General features: G+C 51.1%; 1 protein-coding gene across 1 annotated transcript in view; it reads left to right on the top strand.

Moving 5' to 3' along the window:
* ano3 (anoctamin 3) overlaps positions 1 to 25,856 on the top strand; it is a 313,721-nt gene that overhangs the window by 96,981 nt on the left and 190,884 nt on the right. Inside the window, exon 11 of the mRNA XM_038808322.1 lies at positions 16,128 to 16,249. Within this exon, the coding sequence (XP_038664250.1) occupies positions 16,128 to 16,249 (122 nt within the window). The remainder of the gene's footprint in view (positions 1 to 16,127; positions 16,250 to 25,856) is intronic.

Here is a 25,856-nt window from a genome sequence, read left to right as displayed (position 1 = left end):
GGGCACCCAATACCCAACTGGCCACAACGGTAGTCACAGACCACCATTTTGTATTAATAATATCTCAGAAGTGCTAAATCAGTGACCCTGTCTCTTTCTCTCTCTCGCTCTCGCTTTCTCTCTCTCTCTCTCTGTCAGCTGAACGCAGGCTGCAGTTTGTACGGCCTCCTATAAGCCCTGCAGCATCGAGAGTCTGATTGACATCCCTAATTGGATTTCCGTCATGCCCTCTGGCCACGAATTGGCCAATTCACGTCAGAATCCATATCGCATGGCTGCTTGCACAAGGTGCAGGGTCAGGGCCTGCATTTGATGCCAATATCGGGGTCCTGACCCAAAATCCTGCCCGTGAGCTCGAATTCCACGACAGGAGCTGGGGAACTTATATCCGGTGAACTAATTAAATCTGGACTAAAATACGAGTATTGGCATTGGTGACCCCGAAACTGCCTGGTTCACTCCTGCCCTTGAGGGAAGGTGTCTTGTCTGCTTCTTTGACGCTTAACCACTTCTCTGAAGTGCACACCACTTGAGTTCAAAAGGTGGCACACCAACTCCTTCCCAAGAGCAACGCGGGATGGGCAACACCTGGAGGCCTTGTCAGACCTGTCCAAGCCCTGTGAGTGAATGATGAAGAGAAATGTCAGAGCTAAAAATGTGCTAATCAGATGCGACAAGAGTGGAATTCCAAAAATGTTGAATAGCGAGCCCGCATTCCGCCAACAGTCGCCAACTGGAAAAGAGATCAGGGATGTTATGCGACTGAGCCAAGATGGACTGATTCCAGTAACTTTGCACTCTCCTTGACCAGATGCCCACAATAGATACTTAGGGATTGAACAATAAATCAACAGACAGAGAACATTACAATCTAAGCAGCCATCAGCAGGTTTCACTATTGCCCAGGCCTGCAGATATTTAGGAAAGTGAAAAGCAAATGTATGATAAGAATATATTCTGAGAGCTTGATTGTTTTTTTGAGATATTAAACACTATCGCGCAAGCATTCCACTATTTTCACAGAACTATTATTTTGATTCTGTACTTCACTGAATAATCTTGTTTTCATTTTCTTTTTCTCCAGCTCTCTCTCCGTGTGGTATTGCCAAGTGTGAATTTTTGTAAATTTTTTTTTTGTCTTTCTGTTGCCATCTTAAAGAATTATATTCAGCTTCCTGATTTAGCTGGTTGGTTAGCTGGGCTGGGCTGGTTTAGCTCACTGGGCTAAATCGCTGGCTTTTAAAGCAGACCAAGCAGGCCAGCAGCACGGTTCGATTCCCGTACCAGCCGCGTCGGAATGTGGCGACTAGGGGCTTTTCACAGTAACTTAATTGAAGCCTACTCGTGACAATAAGTGATTTTAATTTACATTTCGTGGTCATGTTCCTTTCAAAACCGGAAGGTTTTGAATAATTCTGGGCGGAAGTCTTGAAGAAAGTAAGACGTCCTGTTGTCGGGGCTCGAAGGGTCGGACCCGACCCCAGTGAAGCTGTCAGTGCCATCGTCCAATGGGGGGGGGGGGGCAGCCATCTCCCTCCCGGAGCAGCTGGCCCAATCAGAGAGCCATTAGGTTGGCAGCGCTTCTGATGGAGTTGGCCACTGTCAAGGTGCCCTCGAACGCAGTTCATTTTGTTTTTTGGCCTTGTTGGGGGTCAGGCGGGAAGGCTTGAGTGATTGGGGATGGAGGTACATTCAATCGGTGGTGCTGTGGTCGGGGCTCTACCCTGGGCACCCGCTGTGCGCCACTTTGTTACTCCGCAGTCTCCCAACAGAGTTGCAGCAACTCCTGGTGCCAGTGAAATGCCGGCAGAGGTGAGACGTGGCCTGTAATGAGGCACTCAATTGACACAGTTAGCCTCCCCGTGGCATATCATGGCAGAGCATGGCAAGACATTAGGCTCCTCTCCCAATTCCTTCTGGTGCCATTTTACCAATCCCCCTCTGTGTCCCAGCCCATTTCCATGAAGCTGATTAAAAACCTGAACCGAACTCTCTGCTCCTTCCTTCATGGTGCCCCCACCAGTGGGTTTGCAGACAGGGGCAGGAGGTGGCAGGGCAAAATTCTCATTGCCATCCCACCTGTCCGACCTTGCTGCAGTTTTACAGCGGATAAGGGCGAAGTACGGGCCAGCCCTTCCTTGTCAAAGTTGAGGCCCTTAACCGGCCTATTTATTAGTCATTTAAGGGCCGTTTCCCACCTGGCCTCAATTTAGTGTTTGGCAGGAGGAGTTCAGGAACAGAGGGGTTGGGGGAGGCTCAGAAAATCACCCTGGTCGGGCTTCAGGCAAGGGGTTGGGAGATGGGAGGGGAGGACGCCTCCATCAACAGCCTCCTTTCAACTCCGCCGGGTGCCTGCCAACAAGACCTGCCCCCTGCGGGTGCTCCCTGGCCCCACCCCAGATATCACCTCCACTTCCTGCCCGAAGCCCACCCTCCCCTTCCCCACCCTCAGCTGGATCTGGACTAAGGCACTTTGATTCTAGGGACCGATTGTAGCCCCAGTCCCGGGCACTGTTGCCTCAGGCACTGCTGGGAGGAAAGAGCTGCCAATCAGATTGGCCGACAGCGCTCTCTGATGGCACATCTTGCTGAGCGAAGGTGGAAATTCCATCTCCAGCCAATTAAAACTCCTCGGAGCACTGAATGGATGCGGGGCAGGCGGGATCGGTGGGGCAATGCACCCCCGCTGACTCTTCCAGTGGCAGGACAGGAAACCCCACAATCCGAATAAAATCCCCATCCATAGAACATAGAACAGTACAGCACAGAACAGGCCCTTCGGCCCTCGATGTTGTGCCGAGCAATGATCACCCTACTCAAACCCACGTATCCACCCTATACCCGTAACCCAACAACCCCCCCTTAACCTTACTTTTTAGGACACTACGGGCAATTTAGCATGGCCAATCCACCTAACCCGCACATCTTTGGACTGTGGGAGGAAACCGGAGCACCCGGAGGAAACCCACGCACACACGGGGAGGACGTGCAGACTCCACACAGACAGTGACCCAGCCGGGAATCGAACCTGGGACCCTAGAGCTGTGAAGCATTTATGCTAACCACCATGCTACCATGCTGCCCCATGTGTGCACACTGGGCGGAATTATCTCAATGTTGCACCAAGTACCGGCTGAAGGGAGAATTCTGGCATCCAGCTCACCAGCTGTACAGCCAATTCTTTCTCAACACATTGTGCAGCACTCTTTGCAAAATAAAATGGGAGTGTGGCCCACACCGTCATGCTGGTGGGGAGATGCTAGAACAACTTAGCAATGCAGGGAATCCAGAGATCAGGGTATCGCGCCCAACCCCCTTGCCCTCCACATAACATATAGAAACCATCCCCCCAACATGAGCAACCCCCCAACCCCAGACGGGGGGAGTGCCCTCCATCGATAAGGGGACAATCCCCCCCCCCCCCCCATGAGCTCCCCAGAGCCCCACTGGCACTGGTGACAATGCCATGGTTAAGTGCCAGGGAGCGGTGCAGCGGGCAGTGCCAGGGAACTTCCCTAGCATGTCCCCCTCCCTCCGAGGGGCTGTATTTACCTGCGTTCCCCTGGTAGGTTCCCTTCGCCTGGTTCCCAATTTTTAAAACCCAGATATATGAACGGGAGGGGAACAGAGGGAAGTAGATCCTTGGAAAAATAGGCAACAGGTTTAGATAAAGGATCTGGATCGGCGCAGGCTGGGAGGGCCGAAAGGCCTGTTCCTGTGCTGTAATTTTCTTTGTTCATTGTTCATTGTAAACCTCGCTGATGAAGGGGCGTACACCCTCCGTGTGGTATGGTAGCACAGTGGTTAACACAGTTTCCTTCACAGCACCAGGGTCCCAGGTTCGATTCCCCGCTGGGTCACTGTCTGTGTGGAGTCTGCACATCCTCCCCGTGTCTGCGTGGGTTTCCTCCGGGTGCTCCGGTTTCCTCCCACAGTCCAAAGATGTGCAGGTTAGGTGGATTGGCCATGATAAATTGCCCTTAGTGACCAATAACGGTTTTGTGAGGTTACGGGAATAGGGTGGAGGTGTGGGGATGGGTGGGGGTGTGGGGATAGTGTGGGGGTATGGGGATAGGGTGGGGGTGTGGGGATAGGGTGGAGGTGTGGGGATAGGGTGGAGGTGTGGGGATAGGGTGGGGGTGGAGATAGGGTGGAGGTGGGGATAGGGTGGGGTTGTGGGGATAGGGTGGGGGTGTGGGGATAGGGAGGAGGTGTGGGGAGAGGGTGGGGGTGTGGGGATAGGGTGGGGGTGTGGGGATAGGGTGGGGGTGTGGGGATAGTGAGGGGGTGTGGGGATAGTGAGGGGGTGTGGGGATAGGGTGGGGGTGTGGGGATAGGGTGGGGGGTGGGGGATAGGGTGGGGGTGTGGGGATAGGGTGGAGGTGTGGGGATAGGGTGGGGTGGGGGTGTGGGGATAGGGTGGGGGTGTGGAGGTGTGGGGATAGGGTGGAGGTGTGGGGATAGGGTGGGGGTGTGGGGATAGGGTGGGGGTGTGGGGATAGGGTGGGTGTGGGAATAGGGTGGGGGGTGTGGGGATAGGGTGAGGGTGTGGGGATAGGGTGGAGGTGTGGGGATAAGGTGGGGGTGTGGGGATAGGGTGGAGGTGTGGACTTGGTTAGGGTGTTCTTTAAATGGTAAATTGCTGTTAGTGTCCAAAAAGGTTGGGTGGGGTTACTAGGTTATGGGGATAGGGTGGAAATATGGGCCGGTGCAGATTCAATGGGCCGAATGGCCTCCTTCTGCACTGTAAATTCTATGATTCTGGGGGGAAGGAAGCCCTTGAAAGAGATGATAATTTATTGAAATGAATGGGCGGGAACCTCATCTTGTCACCTGTAAAAATCTGACAGTTGAGACGGTGCCAGCAAGATTCTCGTCAACGCAAGCCCAACTTCCCGGCAACTGGCTTCTATTTTTGGATTTTTTTTTCATTACATCTTCTTTATTTTAGCCATGCAGGAACCTGTGATGCCAGTCATTCACCCACATGTGACTGGATTTCACAGTTACTGTACTCTCTTACTCGGCGTCAGTTTAAGTTTGTGCCGTGCGTGGCTGGCTCAATGCCAGTAGGTTTGTTTTTGATGTGAGAACCCTTTGCCAGCCCCTTTGTAAATTTATGCTTGAATACCCCTAAATCAGTCGGAGTTTGTCCAGTGCAAAGTACTTGCATCAGTTTGAGTGTTTTATTCTCAACACTTTATTATTTAATTGGGCGTTAAATGTATTTACCGATCCTGAACGTTGCTGTTTATCCTCAGTCGGGTATTCAAGTGCCCGACACTGTTTCACTTAGGAGTTGTCAGAGAATCATAGAATTTACAGTGCAGAAGAAAACCATTCGGCCCATCAATTCTGCGCCGGTCTTTGGAAAGAGCACCCTATTTAAGCTCACGCCTCCACCCTATCTCCAACTTAACTAAGGGCCAATTTAGCATGGCCAATCCACCTTAACCTGCACAACTCTGGACTGTGGGAGGACTTATGGGCAGCATGGTAGCATTGTGTATAGCACAATGGATTCACAGCTCCAGGGTCCCAGGTTCGATTCCGGCTTGGGTCACTGTCTGTGCGGAGTCTGCACATCCTCCCCGTGTGTGCGTGGGTTTCCTCCGGGTGCTCCGGTTTCCTCCCACAGTCCAAAAGATGTGCAGGCTAGGTGGATTGGCCATGAAAAATTGCCCTTTGTGTTGGGTGGGGTTACTGGATTATGGGGATAGGGTGGAGGTGTTGAACTTGGGTAGGGTGCTCTTTCCAAGAGCCGGTGCAGACTCGATGGGCCGAATGGCCTCCTTCTGCACTGTAAATTCTATGAAACCAGAGCATCCGGAGGAAACCCCTACAGACACGGGAAGAACGTGCAGACTCCGCACAGACAGTCATCCCAAGGCCGGAATTGAACTGGGTCCCTGGAGCTGTGAGGCAGCAGTGCTAACCACTGTGCCACCGTGCGACCCAGTTGTTCGCAGCTTAAGTCCATGAATGGACGAGGAATGTGGGTGGAGGGTAAAAATCAAAGCTGAGTCAATGCTCTGGTGCATAACCCCTTTAGTGAATGTTATGCACTGTTCTTTGCACCAGGTTTGTGAAGATGTACTCCGGATGCATCTTAAGTTGAACAAACAAACTTTATTTCCAATGTCACTTCCTTAGCTGCATGCTTTGAGCTAGTCCGTAGCAGATTCTTTCTAACTGGGAAAACCCCCACGTCCCCAGAGAGAGATCCGCGCGCTAGGTATTGATTGGCCGTTCAGACCACGTGACCCTAAGTGAGGCTGGTCTTAAAGTGACATTCATCACGAGGTAGTTTGGTGATAGGCAAGAGAACTCTCTGGTGATGGTCAGAGAGTCGTTCGGGCAGAGAGGGAGGCCATTTGGTCCATTGAGTTTACGTCAGCTCTCCTTGGGGCGGATCCAGTCAGTCCCATTCCCTCGCTCTGCCGTGGCTGCGCTGCAAGTGTATTTATCTCGGTATTGTCTCCAACAGAGCAACACAATGTTCTGTTTGGGTTGAATTTAAGCCATTAATTAAAAAGAGGCCTGTTTCAGTGAGTGGACCCACACCTCACTGTGCTGAATACACGGGGCGGAATTTCACGCTGCCCATGTGGGCCAGCCTCTGACCAGGAAACACGTGGAATCGCACAAGACGGCAACGATCGCGCACTGATTTGCGTTTGTGCCCGCCAACAGTTAGGAAGCTCATTGAGAGGATTGTACCTCCACGTGACCTGGATCTTACGCTGGCCGTGCGATTTTCAGGCCGGCACGTGGGCAACGCGGGCAGAGGACCAAACTGTTTTAGCCGATTTGTCACCCAAGGGCTGGTTTAAAGGGGGCCGGAGCGAATGCAGGCTGAGTTAGTCGGAGTTACTGAGAGTTTGGTTTGGGCTTAGACTGGGATATTGCCAACGTTTTCACTGCTTTCTTTGGCAGTTTCTGCATCTGGTCCGGACTTTTCAGCCTTTTGACATCTCGGAGATTTCCATCTCTTTGCCACCCTCAGTGCATGGGTCAGCCCCATTTGCATCTCTACTGAGAGTCTATTCAGCAGGGAGCACCCCCTCGGAGGAGAAAGACGGGCCAAAGAGAGAGGAGCCCAGGTGGTCGCAGGGAGGAATTCAGAGGAGAGGCTGGCAGGAAGGGCAAGGATGGCGACCCTGCAGAAGGCGCCATTATCCCAGCTGCCAAGGTCGACAGGCAACCATCCAACTACCTCAAAATGATGAGCTCCAGTGCCGCAGGAGGCTCTGCCCCCCGAGGGAAACCACAGGTCCATTTGTCAGATGAATGGGCCACAGATAGTCTCCAAATTTGTGGGGAACACGCAATGTCCATTGCTCTGAAGATCACTGTCACCCTTAACTTTTATGCCTCTGGATCTTTCCAGGGCTCAGTGGCTGATCTTTATGGAGTCTCCCAAACGGCTGCACACAGCTGTGACAAGATGGCGACTGATACTTTGTTCAGGCGGGTAAGAACATTTATACGTCTGAGGATGGACCAAGCCAATCAGGCTGAGCGAGCCAAAGGTTCTGCTGCAATTTCAGGGCTCCCCCGCATCCAGGGTGCCATCAGTTGCAACCATGTGGCCATCAAGGCTCCAGCCGGCCAGCTGGGTATCTTCGTCAATAGAAAAGGGTGTCACTCCATCAATGTTCAAATTGTTTGCGACCACAATACCAAGATTCTACAAGTTTGTAAGGTACTCTCGCAGCTCCCAGGATGCCTACATCCTGCGTCACTCACAACTGCCAAGGCTGTTGGCAGCTCCAGCTCACCGCGATGGATGGTTCATCAATCTTAACTGATTAATAAATATGTGCTGCGGAATTCCCCATCGGCAAGATCCTCCGCTCCGCCGGCAGCGCACCCACGCCCGCAGGTTTCCCAGGTCGGAGAATCGGCGGGGGTGCAGCATGAATCCCGCCCCCACCGGCTGCCGAATTCTCCGGTGCCGGGGATTCCGCTGGCAGCAGCACCCCCCCCCCCCCCCCCCGGGCGATTCTCCGGCCCACAATGGGCCGAGCGGCCACCCGTTTTCGGCCGGTCCTGCTGGCGTCAATTAGAGTAGGTACTTACCGGTGAGCGGGCGGCCACTGGGGTCCTCGGGGGGTGGGGGGGGGGGGGGGCACGGGGGATCTGGCCCCAGGAAGTGCACCCACGGTGGCTTTGCCCGTGATCGGGGCCTACCGATCCGCAGGCGGGCCTGTGCCGTGGGGGCACTCAATTCCTCCACATCAGTTGCTGTGGTCCTCCGTGATGGCCGACACGGAGATGGTCCCCACCTGCACATGCGCTGGGATGACGGCAGCACATGCTGGCGCTCCCACGCATGCGCCAACCCACGCCGGGTGGCGGAGGCCCTTCGGTGCCGGTTGGCGTGGCGCCAAGACTGGCGGGGCGCAAACCGCTCCGGCGCCGGCCTAGCCCCTGAAAGTGCGGAGGATTCCACACATTCGGGGCGGCCTGACGCCGAAGTGGTTCACGCCACCCCTTCGCGCTGGAGTTGCCTGCCTGCCGTTTTGCGGAGAATCCCACCTGGGGAATCCCGCTGCCAGAGGGGGCGCACAACGCCGGAAAATGTGGCTGGAAGACCAGAGAACCCCGCCCGGGTTATTTGCAAATAAATAAGCTACGTGTGTGAACCCATTTCTGTGCTCACTGTGCCTTGCGTTAACGTGGGCTGGTGCTACGTTTTGGTTCCCTCGCACGCTGAGCGCGGCACTGAAAGCAGCTTGCTAACTGTAACATCATATAACCTTGGCAGTGGTCCGCATGCGGCCCGCCAAAGGTCTTTATGCGGCCCACCAAGATCAAGTCATAAAAAAAAAATTAATTTTTTTTATAAGGTTAATGGGGGGGGGGGGGGGGGGGGCTGTTGGGTTACTGGTATAGGGTGGATACGTTGACTTGAGTAGGGTGATCATTGCTCGGCACAACATCGAGGGCCGAAGGGCCTGTTCTGTGCTGTACTGTTCTATGTTCTATATGAGGCGCCCAGAATCATAACCGGGTGAAGCGCCATTTTTGAAAAGTAGAGAAAAAGAGGGCTAAAGGCAGGATGCCGCCGGGGGAAGCGCTGAGGTATATGCCGCACGCTAATTGGTTACAACCGGGACTATTAATTAATATACTGTGCGGCCCTTTAAAATTGTGAATTTCTGAATGTGGCCCTTGCACGGAAAAGTTTGCCCACCCTTGGTGTAGAATGATCCGGATAAAAATTGCTGAACGAAACCTCACAGTTATACTGTATCATATCTGTCTTCAGCCATCGAATTACACCCCTATATAATCCTAATTGGTTTGTGTTAGAGTGAAATACATTTGATTTGATGGTAAGCTGTCCATCGTCCATATGCAATGTTAGTCTAAAATGTTTAATCGATGAATTCCTGTATGAGTTGTGGCATACGATTTGGCTTTCTTATCACAAGCTGCTTGAACTGGATTCTTGCTGAGGCCAATAGCACCTTTAGGTTTCTGTGCCATTGTCAGGGACCCTACCCTGTCCTTGGTCACTTTATCTTGCAAATGTATTTATTAGCTGAATAAGAATGCTGTTTTGATCCATCTTCTTCTGTGTTCTGTTGAAGCTATGTTTTGAAATGCTGGATGTGTGTTTTGAAAAGACCTGAGGTTATGGGTGAGTTTTAAAATGGTATTTAATTCCAGGGTCTTAATGCTCACTTTTACCCATTATAGATTAACAGGTGTACTAGAAAATAGCTGGCTTCTACAACCTGCCAGTGGTGGAAAACTTCCACTCCCATGGATTTCTTCAGTGACCCAACGTATTAACGTAACCGACTAAAAGCTGATCTTTCTGATGGGCTTTCAGATCAGAATGAAGCTGCCAGAGGCCGAATGGGAGGCCGAACCCATTTCTTTCAACAGGCTGAATTATGTAACACAATGTTGAATCCGCGGCAGGCAGAGACGGAAGGAGAAATTACACAGCAAGGTTTATTTCGATACGATGGCAATACTACTCCACTCCCCTCAGGCTCTCCTTCCCCGACCTGCAGCTAGGCCAGGGTTTCAATACTACTGGGGCTCTGCTTGTAAAGGGGAACCCCTGCCCCTTAAAGGGGAAGACCTGTCTGTCTTAAAGGGGAAGTTCATATTCCAGGGAGGTCACGGGAAATCATATAGTGCTGACCCCGGGACCTCCATTGGGGTTATAACACAAGTATTGCATGGGGAGAAGTTCTTAAATGTTGCAAGGGCTCCCGCCTCTACCACACTTTGAGGCAATGAGTTCCAGATTCCCATTGCCCTCTGGCTGAAAATCTTTTTCCTCAAATTCCCTCTAAATTTCCTGCCCCTTACCTTAAATCTATGCTCCCTGGTCATTGACGTGGGGCAGCACGGTACTCAGTGGTTAGCACAGTTGCTTCACAGCTCCAGCATCCCAGCTTCGATCACTGTCTGTGCGGAGTCTGCACGTTCTCCCCGTGTGTGCGTGGGTTTCCTCCGGGTGCTCCGGTTTCCTCCCACAGCCCGAAGCTGTGCAGGTTGGGTGGATTGGCCATGCTAAAATGCCCTTCGTGTCCAAAGAGGTTAAGTGGGGTTACTGGGTTACGGGGATAGGGAGGAGGCGTGGGCTTGAGTAGGGTGCTCTTTCCAAGGGCCGGTGCAGACTCGATGGGCCGAATGGCCTCCTTCTGCATTGTTGATTCTATGATTCAATGACCACTCTACTAAGAGGAGAAGTACCTTCCTATCCATCCTATCTATGTCCATCATAATTATATACACCTCAATCAGGTCCCCCCTCAGCATTCTCAGCTGTAGGAGAACATGCACAGCCTCTCCAATCTCTCTTGATATCAGAAATGCTCCAGCTCAGGCAAACTGACCTTCTTCCTGTGAGAATTGGGATTTTTTTTTGCTCAATTTTCCCGTTGAAACCCGACATCTAGGCCGACAGGGAGGAGGAATCAGCGGTGGTGAGTTACGTTTCAGTTCAGCAGTCTCTAATTAAAATGCAAAGTTCAAGCACCACAGTAAAGTATTCACATCTTTAAAAGAGGTATGATTAAGAATCAGTTGAGGGAGGGGGAATCTCTGCTTTAGATTGAAATGGTGTCTGCGGTGGATGTGATGAAGCAGCTGAGAGTTGAATTACGCGCTAATAGGTTTAATCAAAATGCAGAAGCTGTTTTGCAGTGAGGTACATTGCTGTAATTATGTTTATGTGGTGTAATTTTCCACAAATGATATTTGTGTAAACATTAATAACTCCCTGCTTTCCATTTATTAATCAGCGGGATGTCATTGGTGAATGAGTTCCAACTTCAGAGAAAGGCTGGCAAGCTCTTTTTAGCTCTTGGATGGAAAATTGCCCACAAAAGTGCTTAATTTGACACAGTGATGGATTATGCCAACGTCAACTCGAAAACCTAAATATGAGCAGGCCCTAAGTAGATCCATCGAGGTTTATAGAACAACGAACAAAGAAAAGTACAGCACAGGAACAGGCCCTTCGGCCCTCCAACTCTGTGCCGACCATGCTGCCCGTCTAAACTAAAAACTTCTGCACTTCCTGGGTCCGTATCCCCCTATTCCCATTCCATTCATGTATTTGTCAAGCTGCCCCTTAAATGTCACTATCGTCCCTGCTTCCACCACTTCCTCCGGCAGCGAGTTCCAGGCACCCACTACCCTCTGTGTAAAAAAACTTGCCTCTACATCTCCTCTAAACCTTGCCCCTCGCACCTTAAACCTATGCCCCCAAGTAATTGACCCCTCTACCCTGGGAAAAAGCCTCTGACTATCCACTCTGTCTATGCCCCTCATAATTTTGTAGACCTCTATCAGGTCACCCCTCAACTTCCATCGTTCCAGTGAGAACAAACTGAATTATTCAACCGCTCCTCATAGCTAATGCCCTCCATACCAGGCAACATCCTTGTAAATCTCTTCTGCATCCTCTCTAAAGCCTCCACATCCTTCTGGTAATGTGGTGACCAGAATTGAACACTCATACTCCAAGTGTGGCCTAACTAAGGTTCTACACAGCTGCAACATGACTTGCCAATTCTTATACTCAATGCCCCCGCCAATGAAGGCAAGCAAGCCGTATGCCTTCTTGACTACCTTCTCCACCTGTGTTGCCCATTTCAGTGACCTGTGGACCTGTACATCTAGATCTCTCTGACTGTCAATACTCTTGAGGGTTCTACCATTCACTGTATATTCCCTCCCTGCATTAGACCTTCCAAAATGTGTTACCTTTAGTCGAGCACATTCTTAATGTGTCCCCCCTTCAAGTCACTTTTATTTCAGAGGGTGCAAGATCCTCCTATTAAATGCAGCAGGCTCTGCCAGATTTTCCGAGAGATTGCCGCCCATATTTCATAGCTATTCTAGAATTTACAGTGCAGAAGGAGGCCATTCGGCCCATCGAGTCTGTACCGGCTCTTGGAAAGAGCACCCTACCCAAGCCCATACCTCCACCCTATCCCCATAACCCAATAACCCAATAACCTCACCCAACACTAAGGGCAGTTTGGACCCTAAGGGCAATTTATCATTATCAATCCACCTAACCTGCACATCTTTGGACTGTGGGAGGAAACCGGAGCACCCGGAGGAAACCCACGCACACACGGGGAGAACGTGCAGACTCCACACAGACAGTGACCCAAGCCGGGAATTGAACCTGGGACCCTGGAGCTGTGAAGCATTTGTGCTATCCACAATGCTACCGTGCTGCCCATATTAAATGACCCGCAGGACGAATGCTACTATTTTTGCGCAGAAGTGGTAGAGCCAGCAAAAAATGGAAAGAGAGAGTGGGTCTGATATATTTAGTGAATGTGTCAAAATCTGAGTTCCGCTAACTGTAATACGTGATGTCTCTGTGAATCAGCGGGCGCTCAACTCGTAACCTGTGGCTGGGAATACATGCATTTTACATGACAAGATTTGGCTTAGCAAATAACCAGAACACTTGGCCAGCGGTTTCTTGAGTCGCAGGTTAAAGCGTCTTCACTGAAAGTGAGACTTTGAATTAAAATCTCAAAAGTACTGGAAAACCCCCAGCTGGTCTGGCAGCATCTGTGAAGAGAGAAACAGAGGTGACAGGCTGGATTTTGCCAGTTGCCGGCAAGTCCCACCATTGGAGCTGAAGGTGGGAGGTGACCCTGCATTGGCAGGTAGTGGGATTGTGGGATTGGCAGAGTGCCAGCAGTGGCCAATTAACAGGCTGCCACTGGGACTGCTGTCCAATTGAGAATGGCGACCCACCTGCAGGACCAGCCGGTGCTCAGCGAGCGCAGCTGTGTCACAGGTGAACAGAAGCCATTGCTGATGCTGTATCCACATCTTTGGACCCTCCGTTGACCATGGAGCATCCAGAAGGGAGAGGCATGGTGGCGCAGGGAGGGGGGGGGGGGGGGGGGGGGGGGGGGATGGTTTCACAGTGGTTAGCACTGCTGCCTCACAACGCCCTGGACCTGGGTCTAATTCCGACCTCGGGTGACTGTGTGGAGTTTGCACGTTCTGCCCATGTCTGCGCAGATTTCCTACGGGTGCTCCGCTTTCCGCCCACAGTTGAAAGATGTGTCCGTTAAGTGGATTGGCCATGCTAAATTGCACTTAAGTATCCAAAAGGTTTGGTGGGGTTATGGGGTTACAGCGCTCGGGCTCGGGGAGTGGGTCTAGGTAGGGTGCTCTTTCAGAGATCGGTGCGGACTCGATGGGCCGAACGCCTCCTTCTGCACTGTCGGGATTCTCTATTCTATATCAGAGATATCCCCCCTCGCCACCACCATCGAAGCTGGGGAGCTGCCAGCTTTCACCGCACCATTTACCCACAAGGCGAGTGGGTACTCCTGGGCCAGGATTCTCCCCTACCCGGCGGGGCGGGGGGTCCCAGCGTAGCGGAGTGGCGCCAACCATTCCGGCTTCAGGCCTCCCCAAAGGTGCGGAATTCTCTGCACCTTTAGGGGCTAGACCCGCGCCGGAGTGGTTGGCGCCACGCCGACTGGCGCCAAAACCGGCGCCAATGGCCTTTGACGCCCGCTGGCCGATGTCAGGGCTGGCCGAAAGGCTTTCGCCAGTCGGCGTGAGTCCGCGCATGCGCCGTGGGCGTCAGCGGCCGCTGATGCCACCACCGGCGCATGCGCGGTGGGGGGTCTCTTCCGCCTCCGCCATGGTGGAGGCCATGGCGGCGGCGGAAGTAAAAGAGTGCCCCCATGGCACTGGCCCACCCGCCGATCGGTGGGCCCCGATCGCGGGCCAGGCCACCATGGGGGCACCCCCCCCCCAAAGACCCCGGGGGCCCGCTCGCGCCGCCAATCCCACCGGCACCAGAGGTGCTCCAATTCCCGCCGGCGGGAGAGGCCAGTCAGCAGCGGGACTTCGGCTCATCACGGGCCGGAGAATCGCCGCGGGGGGCACGCCGATCAGCGCAGCATGATTCCCGCTCCCGCCGATTCCTGGGTGGCGGAGAATTCCGGCCACGGCGGGGGCGGGATTTACGCCGGCTCCGGGCGATTCCCTGACCCTGCGGGGGGTCGGAGAATTCCGCCCCTGATTCCTGACAGGGGCCAAATTACACAGCTCGATTGGCCAACCGGTGGGCATCCATACTTCCATGTTTCCCACCCCTAGAAAAATGGCATGGTGGCAGGAATACATGGGTCTCTTCTTGCTGCCTCCCTGCCGTACGATTCCTCCACCATTTTGCCAGCTCTCCTGACTCCCAGGCCATTCCAAAAGGGCCTAAAAATCCTCAGTCCAACATATCACCTGAATGGTCTTCCACCAGAACTGGTTCCACGTAGCATTGTTCTGTTTGCGATTATATTTCAGGCAAGCTAACTTTGTCGGAATTTCTATTTCTTTTCAAGCTGCACATGGTTGCAGGAGCATTTTTCTCTTATGTCGGTACAAGCTTTGGGTGCTTTATTGTAGGTCTATCCTAGTGTCTGTCATACCAATGGACTGCTACTTTCTTCTTCCAGTTCATCAGTGTCAGTCAAATTCCATTGTGCAACTACTTTTCTCTCAGCTAATCAGTCATTCTCAGCAACTTAGGTTTGACAATGCCGGCATCTATCTCTGTTACATTCAGCTCAGTGTACCTTGGATTATTCAAGCATTGCGCATCAATGCGCCACCAAAGCCATCTCCGTGTCTTGTGCTGCATCTGACAAAAGATGAGCCACAGTGTACTCCATCTGTACTCCGAAGATAATGTGTAAATGTCACCACAGTCCCAGAGGATCATCGGCTGCCCTCCACTTTGAGAGCTGACTGGTGGTGATTGAACCTGAGGGTCACCACACCTCAATCGATGGGCAAGGTTGAGAAGTTGGGGCCTCCATGGACAACGTCAGCCGGAATTAAACCCGTGCTGTTCGTGTCGCTCCGCATCACAAACCGGCCGTCCAGCCAACTGAGCTAAGTGGCCCCCTTTCCAAAGATAATATCTGGTGTTTGGATAACCCAGTATGTCCCAAACAGTAGCTTGGTATTACAGAACTCGAACCCTGCTGAAAAGAGAGACATGTCGCTGAAGTTTTCCATCCTGCACTGATCAGGCCAAATACAAGAATTCCAAATTTCAAACAATCACAACAATTTATACTCCAGAATAAAAAGATGCTGATTGGTTGGCGAATCAACTCTGATTGGCTGTGCCATGAAGGCGTTGTCATGGAGAAAGCAATGGGAACTATAGGCTCCCCAAGCTCCTGGATAATTAAAAAAAGGTGCAGGCTTGAACATAAATAATCAGTTGAGCTGCTGATGTGGCTTGCTAGATAGGCATGCTAGAAGCGTCATATATTCATACACAGGAACCCACTCTCTGCAAACAAAAGGAATATGTTCAAGCCTTGCACCTTCTTTGAAATAGCCAGGGAGCTTGGGAAGCCTATTCTTTCCCCGTTGCATTCTCAATGACATTCCAACCCATCAGCACCGGTTTCTCCTGCAGTAACATTTTTATGATTGTTTAAAATTTGGCAATCCCGTGTTTTTCCTGATGAGTGGAAAATGATAAACTTCGACAACATGTCTCTCGTTTCAACAGAATCCAGTGTGTGTTTTTCTGTGAGATCTTTTTTACGAATATGCATGTAATTTTAACTGATTCTTTCTCCATGCAGGGAAGCCACAAGAGCAGCCATCCAATTAAAACACATGGTGCAATTAATCACAGGCATTTACTATATGAGCGTTGGGCTCGTTGGGGTATGTGGTACAAGTACCAGCCATTAGATCTCATCAGGTAGGAGTATTGTCTTGATGTACATTATAAATCTGCCTCTTTCTTCTAACTTAGCCCTGAATGCCATGTTATTATTCTTAATTATAAATATTAGATTACGCAGTCCCATTTTTGTAGCCTAATATCTTCCTAGCTTTTAATCTCCTATAACAGTTATCTGAAAGGCGGATGTCTTTAACGTTGCTGTAATTTGCTGCACTGCTGAAATAGCAATACTCGCTCAATAGGACTCCGAGATCACGTTTAATTGGAAAATGTGTCATTTGAATAAATAAATACTTGAACAAGTGCACTGAATGCATTTAGTTTTAAACCCAAATTGATCAGAATGAAGTGCAAAGGGTCTAAACCATCGATTGAATTATCCATTGTTGATTACTGGTCCAATGTCCATATTTTGGCCAAGGCATTAGTTCGCTCCTGCTGGCAAATGTCAAATGGAATCTTCCCTCTATCCAAATGCAGAGGGGAGAAGATTATGAGAAATTGGAGTGAGGGTCCTGTCCAGTTCTTTGCTGTGGGCTGTTGGCGCTCCTTACAGGCAACTCTACTGGCGAGAGAATTAAAGTTCCGGATGTCTACCATCCGGGACAAAGCAGCCCGCTTGATTGGTACCCCTTCCACAAATATTCACTCCCTCCATCACCGACACACAGTGGCAGCCGTGTATACCTTCTACAAGATGCACTGCAGCAACTCACCAAGGCTCCTTAGGCAGCACCTTCCAAACCTGTGACCACTGCCATCGAAAAAGACGAGAGCAACTGACACACGAGAACACCATCACCTGGAGGTTCACCTCCGAGTAACACAAAGTCCTGACTTGGAAAGCTATCGCCGTTCCTTTACTGTCACTGATCAAAATCCTGAAACTCCCTCCCTAACAGCACAGTGGGTGCACCTACACTAAATGCAATGCAGCAGCTCAAAAGGCAACTCACCACCACCTTCTGACGGACAATTAGTGAATAGCAATAAATGCTGGTCCAGCCAGTCACGCCTACATCCCATGAATTAATTTGGAAAACATTAATGCGGGGAGAGGCCCTCATAATTCCCGAGTTCAGATGAGGAGGAATGGGGTGGGGGCTCTAGTTTTTTGTGAGGGGATCTAACATAACCGTGGACTGAGCTGGAAAATCTCTGCTCCACATCAACTGAACGAGAATGGAATGGACCCTTTGGGTGTCATCCATATTTATGTCTTAAGAAACATGAGGTCTCTGAACAACATCCTGAAGAGCAAGGCCCAAAAAATCCATTCCTCAACCAATGCTAAAAATACATTATTTGCGTACATGGAACAGGCCATTTGGCCCAATAAATCCATGCTCCACTTTAGCATCCTCCCAGCCTTCCTCATCCAATTCAGCATAACACACTGGGCGGCACGGTAGCACAGTGGTTAGCACTGTTGCGTCACAGTGTCAGGGTTCGATTCCTGGCTTGGGTCACTATCTGTGCGGAGTCTGCACATTCTCCCCGTGTCTGCGTGGGTTTCCTCCGGGTGCTCTGGTTTCCTCCCACAGTCCAAAGACATACTTGCTTGGTGAATTGGGCATTCTGAATTCTTAATTCTCTTTTTCCCGCAAAGCCTCAAATGGACCGAATCAAAAAATCAGGGGACACTTGCAGCATGGACTATTATCCAAATCGTTTGAAAGGCACGATTGATCGTGCTGTCTCGAGAACACTCTGAGGCCGTGCGTAACCACTCACTGTGTTAAAAATGTTCTTCATGTCCTTTTGATTCTGTGCCAACCACTTTGAAGTGATTACATGGAAGGAGCACGGGCATTTATTTCATTGCTATTTTGGAGAACATTGCTGTGCACAGATCTGCAGCTATATTTTCCATTTTGTTGCACTGATTGCACAGCTGAAGCAATTTATTGGCCGTAAAGAACCTTGGGGCATCCTAAAAACCGTGAGTGGAATCTTTCCAGAGTTTGGCAAAGTTTTAGGCTCAGTCAGAAAACTGCCGTGCAACTTCGGTCGCCTCTTAGACGAAAAGAAAATGAGTGGGCGTAGTTTACGCTGTCACTCTGGTGGGACGGGGCCTCATCGAGCCAGCAACGGCTCCAAACAGATTGGGGCACCAATGTTAAAGCGCTACTGCCTAATGTCCCCCAGCCTCCATCACGGAGGAATAGGGGGCACCACACACCGCCCCTCCCCCGTCTTCTCGACAATCCTCACTGGCATTCCCACCCCCGCACCCCCCCTCACCACATGCAACGCCAGCATTGAGCCCCCCACACCAACACCGCGGAAGTATGGCCGACACTCATCCCGCACCACACATCAATACACCCCCCCCCCCCCCCCCCCCATGGTGCTCCCACTAAGGCCCGCCCTGGCACTGCCTCCGTGGAGCGCAGGTTGTCACTGCAGTACCGACCTGGCAGTGCCAACCTCTGCCAGGGGGTTATTCCAGGGTACTGCCTGGGCATGGCCCTCTTGTTCCACATTCGCCCCGCCCCCCCTCAGGGGCTATACTTAACTCTACACCCCCACACGGATGCCTTTCCCTGCCTCACATACAGCCAAATCTTTCAAAAATCTCATTGACGTGACGTCATGTTGGCGTGGAGTGAACATTTAGTCGGGGGGGGGGGGGGGGGGGGATCATGTGGCGGGGGCCCGTTAATAATATGTAAATTTAGTGAACTGCAATAATATGAAGTCCACACCCTTTGTGTGAATCTCGTGATGTCGTTGGTGAGGGGTGGGGAAAATAGGGAAACACGATCTCTCCGGCAAGAATCGTGTTTCCCGATTCTCGCACGACTTTCCACCTGTGCTGCCAAATTCCACGGATAGCGGGTGCGGGCAGAATATCATCTCCCTGATATTGTTTTTCTTTTTTTTTTGCAATTAAGGGACAATTTAGCGTGGCCAATCCACCTATCCTGCACATCTTTGGGTTGTGGGGGCGAAACCCACGCAAACATGGGGAGAATGTGCAAACTCCACACAGACAGTGACCCGGGGCCGGGATTCGAACCTGGGACCTCGGCGCCGTGAGGCAGCAGCGCAAACCTCTTTTTACTTAACTAAAGGGTGGACAGGGTCTGATTAAAAGAACTAGAAAACAATAACAAATCCCACTTTTACAAATATTTTTCTGATGTTTTTGACCAGCCTGACTAACCCGCAATCGGCGTGTTTCAGTTATTGCTCACTTCTCAAATTTGACGTAGTTTTGCTCTTGGAGATTTCCGTGTTCTTGCATGTGGTGGATACATCCAGCCAGAGTCCATCTCCTGCCTCATTTACTTCCCTTCACACTTGAGCAACCCTGCTTTAGTCAGCGCATCATATTCTGTGACTTGTCATTAGCAAACTGCACAGAAGATCATTCATAATTTTCCAAAGATTACAGCGCGTGTGTGCATATTTTAAAATAGATTTCAACCTCCAACCATTCACTCTTCAGCTGTTCGAGGTGTGAAAGAATTTCCAGGTACCGGTAGAGTTTTTCATCTGAGTGTGTCATCACTGAGTTCCGTTTTTCAAAGTATTGATAAAATATGTTAATAGAGGGCGGCATGGTCGCGCAGTGGGTTCGCCCTGCTGCCTCACGCCGCCGAGGTCCCAGGTTCGATCCCGGCTCTGGGTCACTGTCCGTGTGGAGATTGCACATTCTCCCCGTGTTTGCATGGGTTTCGCCCCCGCAACCCAAAGATGTGCAGAGTAGGTGGATTGGCCACGCTAAATTGCCCCTTATTTGGAAAAAATGAATTGGGTACTCTAAATTTATTTTTTTTAAAGAATGTTAATAGGCTGTAAATTTGGTGAGTGCTCTCAAAGGCACATGATTTAACCTGCCAGGGGCCAACTGGCACAGGGAGAACATGAAAACTCCACACAGTCACCCATTGCTGGAATTGAACCCAGGTCCCTGGCACAATGAGGCAGCAATGCTAACCACTGTGCCACCGTGCCGCACACGGGATCAACACTGCCACTGATACACTGCTTATTCCTTTTGATCTTGTCTTATCGGACCAATTTATTTTAGAAGCCCCAGTTACTGACATTTCTTACATGTGTTCCCTCCCGCCCCACTTTGGCATGTAAGACCGACATCCGTCCTTATGTTCCCTTTTGTACTCTCACCATAATTTTTTAACTCCTGAAATGCTATGCCCTATTGTTAACCATTTCCCTTTGGTAAATATTTGTTTACGCTGTTGCTTGGCAAATCCGCATTTCAAAGCCCAGCTGACTCCTTAACCAAATCCCTTGTATCAAATTATTTGATATTAATCTCATGACAACTTCTTGACAGTGGGGTCCTCTGAAAGGAGGCACCCCTGACAATGCAGCAGCCCCTCAGTGCTCAATTAAAGAGTCAACCTGGAGTATGGGTTAGATTTTCAGACTCTCCATTACCCTGGACAGTAACCTGCTGGAATGGGTCACTTCCTGTTATGGAACTGCTTGAATCAACTTGTTTCAACAAGTGGAAAATGATCCACTCCACCAGGGGACACGCAGGGCGGTGAAGGCAAAGATTCCACCTCTGCATGATTCTTTTGATTTTGATTTGATTTGTTATTGTTACATGTATTAGTATACAGTGAAAAGTATTGTTTCTTGCATGCTGTACAAACAATGCATACCGTACATAGGGAAGGAAGGAGAGACTGCAGATTATAATGTTACAGTTTTAGCAAGGTGTAGAGAAAAGATCAACTTAATACAAGGTAGGTCCATTCAAAAGTCTGATGGCAGTCTGGAAGAAACTGTTCTTGAGTCGGTTGGTACGTGACCTCAAACTTTGGTATATTTTTCCTGATGGAAGAAGGTGGAAGAGAGTATGTCCGGGGGGTCCTTAATTATGCTGGCTGCCTTTCCGAGGCAGCGGGAATTATAGACAGAGTCAATGGATGGGAGGCTGGTTTGCGTGATGGACTGGGCTACATTCACGACCTTTTTGTATCACATACCAAGCTGTGATACAATCAGAAAGAATGCTTTCTATGGTGCATCTGTAGAAGTTGGTGAGAGTCACAGCTGACATGCCAAATTTCCTTAGTCTCCTGAGAAAGTAGAATTTCTCACCTAAAAACTTGAAACTCTCGACCCTTTCTACTTCGTTCCCATTGATGTAGACAGGGGCATGTTCTCCGCTATGCTTCCTGAAGTCGATGACAATCTCCTTCGTTTTGTTGACATTGAGGGAGAGACTATTGTCGTCACACCAGTCCACCAGACTCTCTATCTCATTCCTATACTCTGTCTCGTCATTGTTTGAAATCCGACCCACTACGGAGATGTCATCAGCAAATTTGAAAATCGAGTTGGAGGGGAATTTGGCCACACAGTCATAGGTGTATAAGGAGTATAGTAGGGGGCTGAGGACACAGCCTTGTGGGGCACCAGTGTTGAGGGTGATCGTGGAGGAGGTGTTGTTGCCTATCCTGACTGATTGTGGCCTGTGGGTTAGAAAGTTCAGGATCCAGTCGCAGAGGGAAGAGCCGAGGCTAAGGCCAGGGAGTTTGGAGATGAGTTTTGTCGGAATGATGGTGTTGAAGGCTGAGCTGTAGTCGATAAATAGCAGTCTGACATAGGTGCCTTTGTTCTCTAGGTGTTCCAGGGTAGAGTGCAGGGCCATGGAGATGGCGTTTCCTGTGACCTGTTGCAGTGGTAGGCAAACTGTAGTGGATCAAAGCAATCCGGGAGGCTGGAGTTGATTCGTGCCATGACTAACCTTTCGAAGCACTTCATGATGATGGATGTCAGAGCCACTGGACGATAGTCATTAAGGCACGCTGCTTGACTTTTTTTGGTACAGGGACGATGTCCGCCTTCTTGAAGCAGATAGGGACGTCAGATTGTTGCAAAGAGAGGTTGAAGATGTCTGCGAATACCCCCGCCAGCTGATCCGTGCAAGACCTGAGTGCCCGTCCGGGTACCCCATCCGGGCCAGTGGCTTTCCGTGGGTTGACCTTCGAGAAGGCTGCTCTGACATCTGCAGTGGAAGTTATGAAGTTATGAAGCTCGCACTTTAAATACTAACCAAAGGAATGTTTCCTTTCTTGAGGCACCAATGTTCTTTTCAAAGCAAAAGCTGCATTTTGTAAATATAATGAATCAAAGCACCAGCTTTGCAGTTTCGTCATCAGCTACTCTTCAATGTAGAGGATAGCATTCTAATTTCAGTACTTGCTCAGGAAGGTGCAGCAAGGGTCAATTAACCAAGATAGTTGCAAAAGTAGAGGAGCTGGTAAACTATAATCAACAGCAATCACTTTGTTTCCATTGCCATTGCTGAATCTAGACATAAAATGGCACCGGGATACTATGAGCAAGAAAAATGGGCATCACGGTGGCACTGTGGTTAGCACTGCTGCCTTGCAGCAGCAGGGATCCGGGTTCAATTCCAGCCTTGGGTGACTGACTGTGTGGAGTCTGCACATTCTCCCTGTGTCTGCATGGGTCTCCTCCGGGTGCTCTGGTTTCCTCCCACAGTCCAAAGATGGTTAGGTGGATTGGCCACGATAAATTGCCCCCTTAGTATCCAAATGTTAGGTGGAGTTACAGGGACATGACAGGGGAATGGACTTGGGTGGGGTACTCCTTCAGAGGGCGGGTGCTGACTCGATGGCCCAAATATCATTCACCATTTCCTCTCCCTTTGCATCTACATTGAATAATTGAAGATGGAGGAGAGAGATCGTACTCTGAAGTCCGTTAAGTCAATGTTAAGTCCGGAGGGCCGCACATTTCTACCGGAAATATGACTGCAGTGTGTTTGAGGATTCTTTATCCAACAAGATTCTCCAGAACCCACATTTCAGGGTTTGGTACGTTTTGGCATAGCCCATTTGGCGCAGCTGATTCGGCGTGGCCGATTCGGCGTCAGGGAAATAATTGGCTGATTCGGCGTGGCCGATTCGGCGTCAGGGGAATAATTGGCTGATTCGGCATGGCCGTTTAGGCATCAGGACATTTCGGCGTCACTTTTAAAAATATTTTAAAAACCTAGTTAAAAAACCTTCATTAAAACGCCGAATTGGCCACGCCGAAACGTCCCATTCCCCTCTCAGGAGCAAAGGTGAAATGGTTCCAAGGTTTTGAATAAACCTTTTAAACCTTGGGGGTGGGGGGGGGGGTGCTGTTCCCCTGAACCAGGCCGCCTGTCCGCTTCACCTCGCCGGCTGCTGTCCCCCTGAACTGGGCCGCCTGTCCGCTTCACCTCGCCGGCTGCTGTCCCCCTGAACTGGGCCGCCTGTCCGCTTCACCTCGCCGGCTGCTGTCCCCCTGAACTGGGCCGCCTGTCCGCTTCACCTCGCCGGCTGCTGTCCCCCTGAACTGGGCCGCCTGTCCGCTTCACCTCGCCGGCTGCTGTCTCCCTGAACTGGGCCGCCTGTCCGCTTCACCTCGCCGGCTGCTGTCCCCCTGAACTGGGTCGCCTGTCCGCTTCACCTCGCCGGCTGCTGTCCCCCTGAACTGGGCCGCCTGTCCGCTTCATCTCGCCGGCTGCTGTCCCCCTGAACCAGGCTGCCTGTCCGCTTCACCCCGCCGGCTGCTGTCCCCCTGAACTGGGCCGCCTGTCCGCTTCATCTCGCCGGCTGCTGTCCCCATGAACCAGTCTGCCTGTCCGCTTCACCTCGCCGGCTGCTGTCCCCCTGAACTGGGCCGCCGGTCCGCTTCACCTCGCCGGCTGCTGTCCCCCTGAACTGGGCCGCCTGTCCGCTTCACCTCGCCGGCTGCTGTCCCCCTGAACTGGGCCGCCTGTCCGCTTCACCTCGCCGGCTGCTGTCCCCCTGAACTGGGCCGCCTGTCCGCTTCACCTCACCGGCTCCTTCCGGAGTCACCCACTGCTCATGTGCAAACCAGGGACAGCCTCTAAAGCGGGAGAGAAATGCTGCGCATCCTAGAACTAAGAGCAAGTTGTAAAAAATGTTCCTTCTACTGTCTTGTATTTTTCACCCAGACCGATATTAAATGTCTGCCCATTGCACTAACCTGTCTTTCTGAAGCCTGTCCCGCCCCCGCCGCCGAAAAATTCCTCTGCCGAAAAATTCCTCCGTCGAAAGCCACGCCGAATCAGCCACGCCGAATCAGCCACGCCGAATCAGCCACGCCGAATCAGCCACGCCGAATCAGCCACGCCGAATCAGCCACGCCGAATCAGCCACGCCGAATCAGCCACGCCGAATCAGCCACGCCGAATCAGCCACGCCGAATCAGCCACGCCGAAACGTCCCATCCCCCACATTTCACATCCACGATGCTGGCATTAAGCATGTCAGCTATCACCTGTTGAACAGTCTTCACAGAGTAAGGAGGTCTGCGCAGCACCCTTGTTTATGTGGACTGGGTTGTTACAAATCCTGACCGTGCAACCTTCCTTTACTGCAGCCACCGTTGCTAAAACCCCCTCTGTGGCCTCATCTTTGGGGGTTATGACACCCAGTGTTGTCATCCAATGCAACTCACAGTCCAATGTCCAGTGGCGTACCACAGGAATCAGTGTTAGATCCCTTATTGTTCGTGAAATCGATAAACTATATAGATTGATGCACCATCAATTGGACTCGAGTCGTGAAGAAGTTCCAGATACCAGGCTTTAATGAACTAGTTGTGTGCCCGGCAGTCGACTTACAGAGAAAGGCCGACGGCCGGCTGCTACGGGTTCTTATACCCCGCCTCGTAGGAGGGGCTACTGGCCTCTCGGCCAATCGGCGAGCAGTCACATGACTGACCTCAGCCAATTGGCAGAGAGATACATGACCTGCCTGAGCCAATGGGCAGCGTGTCCTCTGCACCAATGGCAGCACTACTCTGAGGTACTGTAAACCTCCTAGTCATACCACCACATAGATGAGAATGGGGGGGGGGGGGGGGGGTTATGATAAGTAAGTTTGCAGATGGCAGAAAGATAGGCAGGGTGGTTAACAGTAAGGAAGAAGGTCTCCGTAATGTTGTCAACACTTTCACAGTCGAGTGGAATTGGAGGCTCAGTGATTTGGTTGCTTTGTTTGAGTTCTAATTCATTTACCTTGTTCGTGTTCCAAGCCCTGGAGGAGTGGCCGGCTGAAATGTGACTGGTGACATCGGAAGGTTACTGTGGTTTAGATCTGCAGTATTTTGCAAAATGGTTCCATGTTGCCACATTTATCGCAGCATTTACCAGACACCAGACACACAGATCTGTTCTGTGAGTGCAGTTGATGCCGGGCGTGCCCTGTCCCGGGAAAACCTGTTTCCTGCCTTAACGCCTTGCTGCTTTTTTCTGACAGCTCGTTGCGCTGAAGGCTGATTGCAATGTTATACCTTCCTCACAAAGACCTTGCTTGCAGACTGCAGAATCCACCAGAGTGGACCAACAGGTAGAAACCAACAACTAGATTTATTTCTCTCTCCCTCTCCCCCCCCCCCCCCCCCCCCCCCCCCCGGGATCTGCACCTAGATGGGGGTTTGCATGCAAGTGAGGGTTCCCCTGGTTCAAGGGAAACCCCGCCCCCCCATGACTGGGGAGGTTCATATGCCATGGAGGTCACGGGGAATAGGATTGTCCTTCTACTGTGACCGCCATGGGGGTTATGACAGGGACAAGATCACTTGGGACCCCACACACAAATTGATCCTT

This window comes from Scyliorhinus canicula, chromosome 9 (genome assembly GCF_902713615.1).
Source record: "Scyliorhinus canicula chromosome 9, sScyCan1.1, whole genome shotgun sequence".
In the NCBI taxonomy this organism is placed as follows: domain Eukaryota; kingdom Metazoa; phylum Chordata; class Chondrichthyes; order Carcharhiniformes; family Scyliorhinidae; genus Scyliorhinus; species Scyliorhinus canicula.
This window is presented reverse-complemented; position numbering and strand designations above follow the sequence as displayed.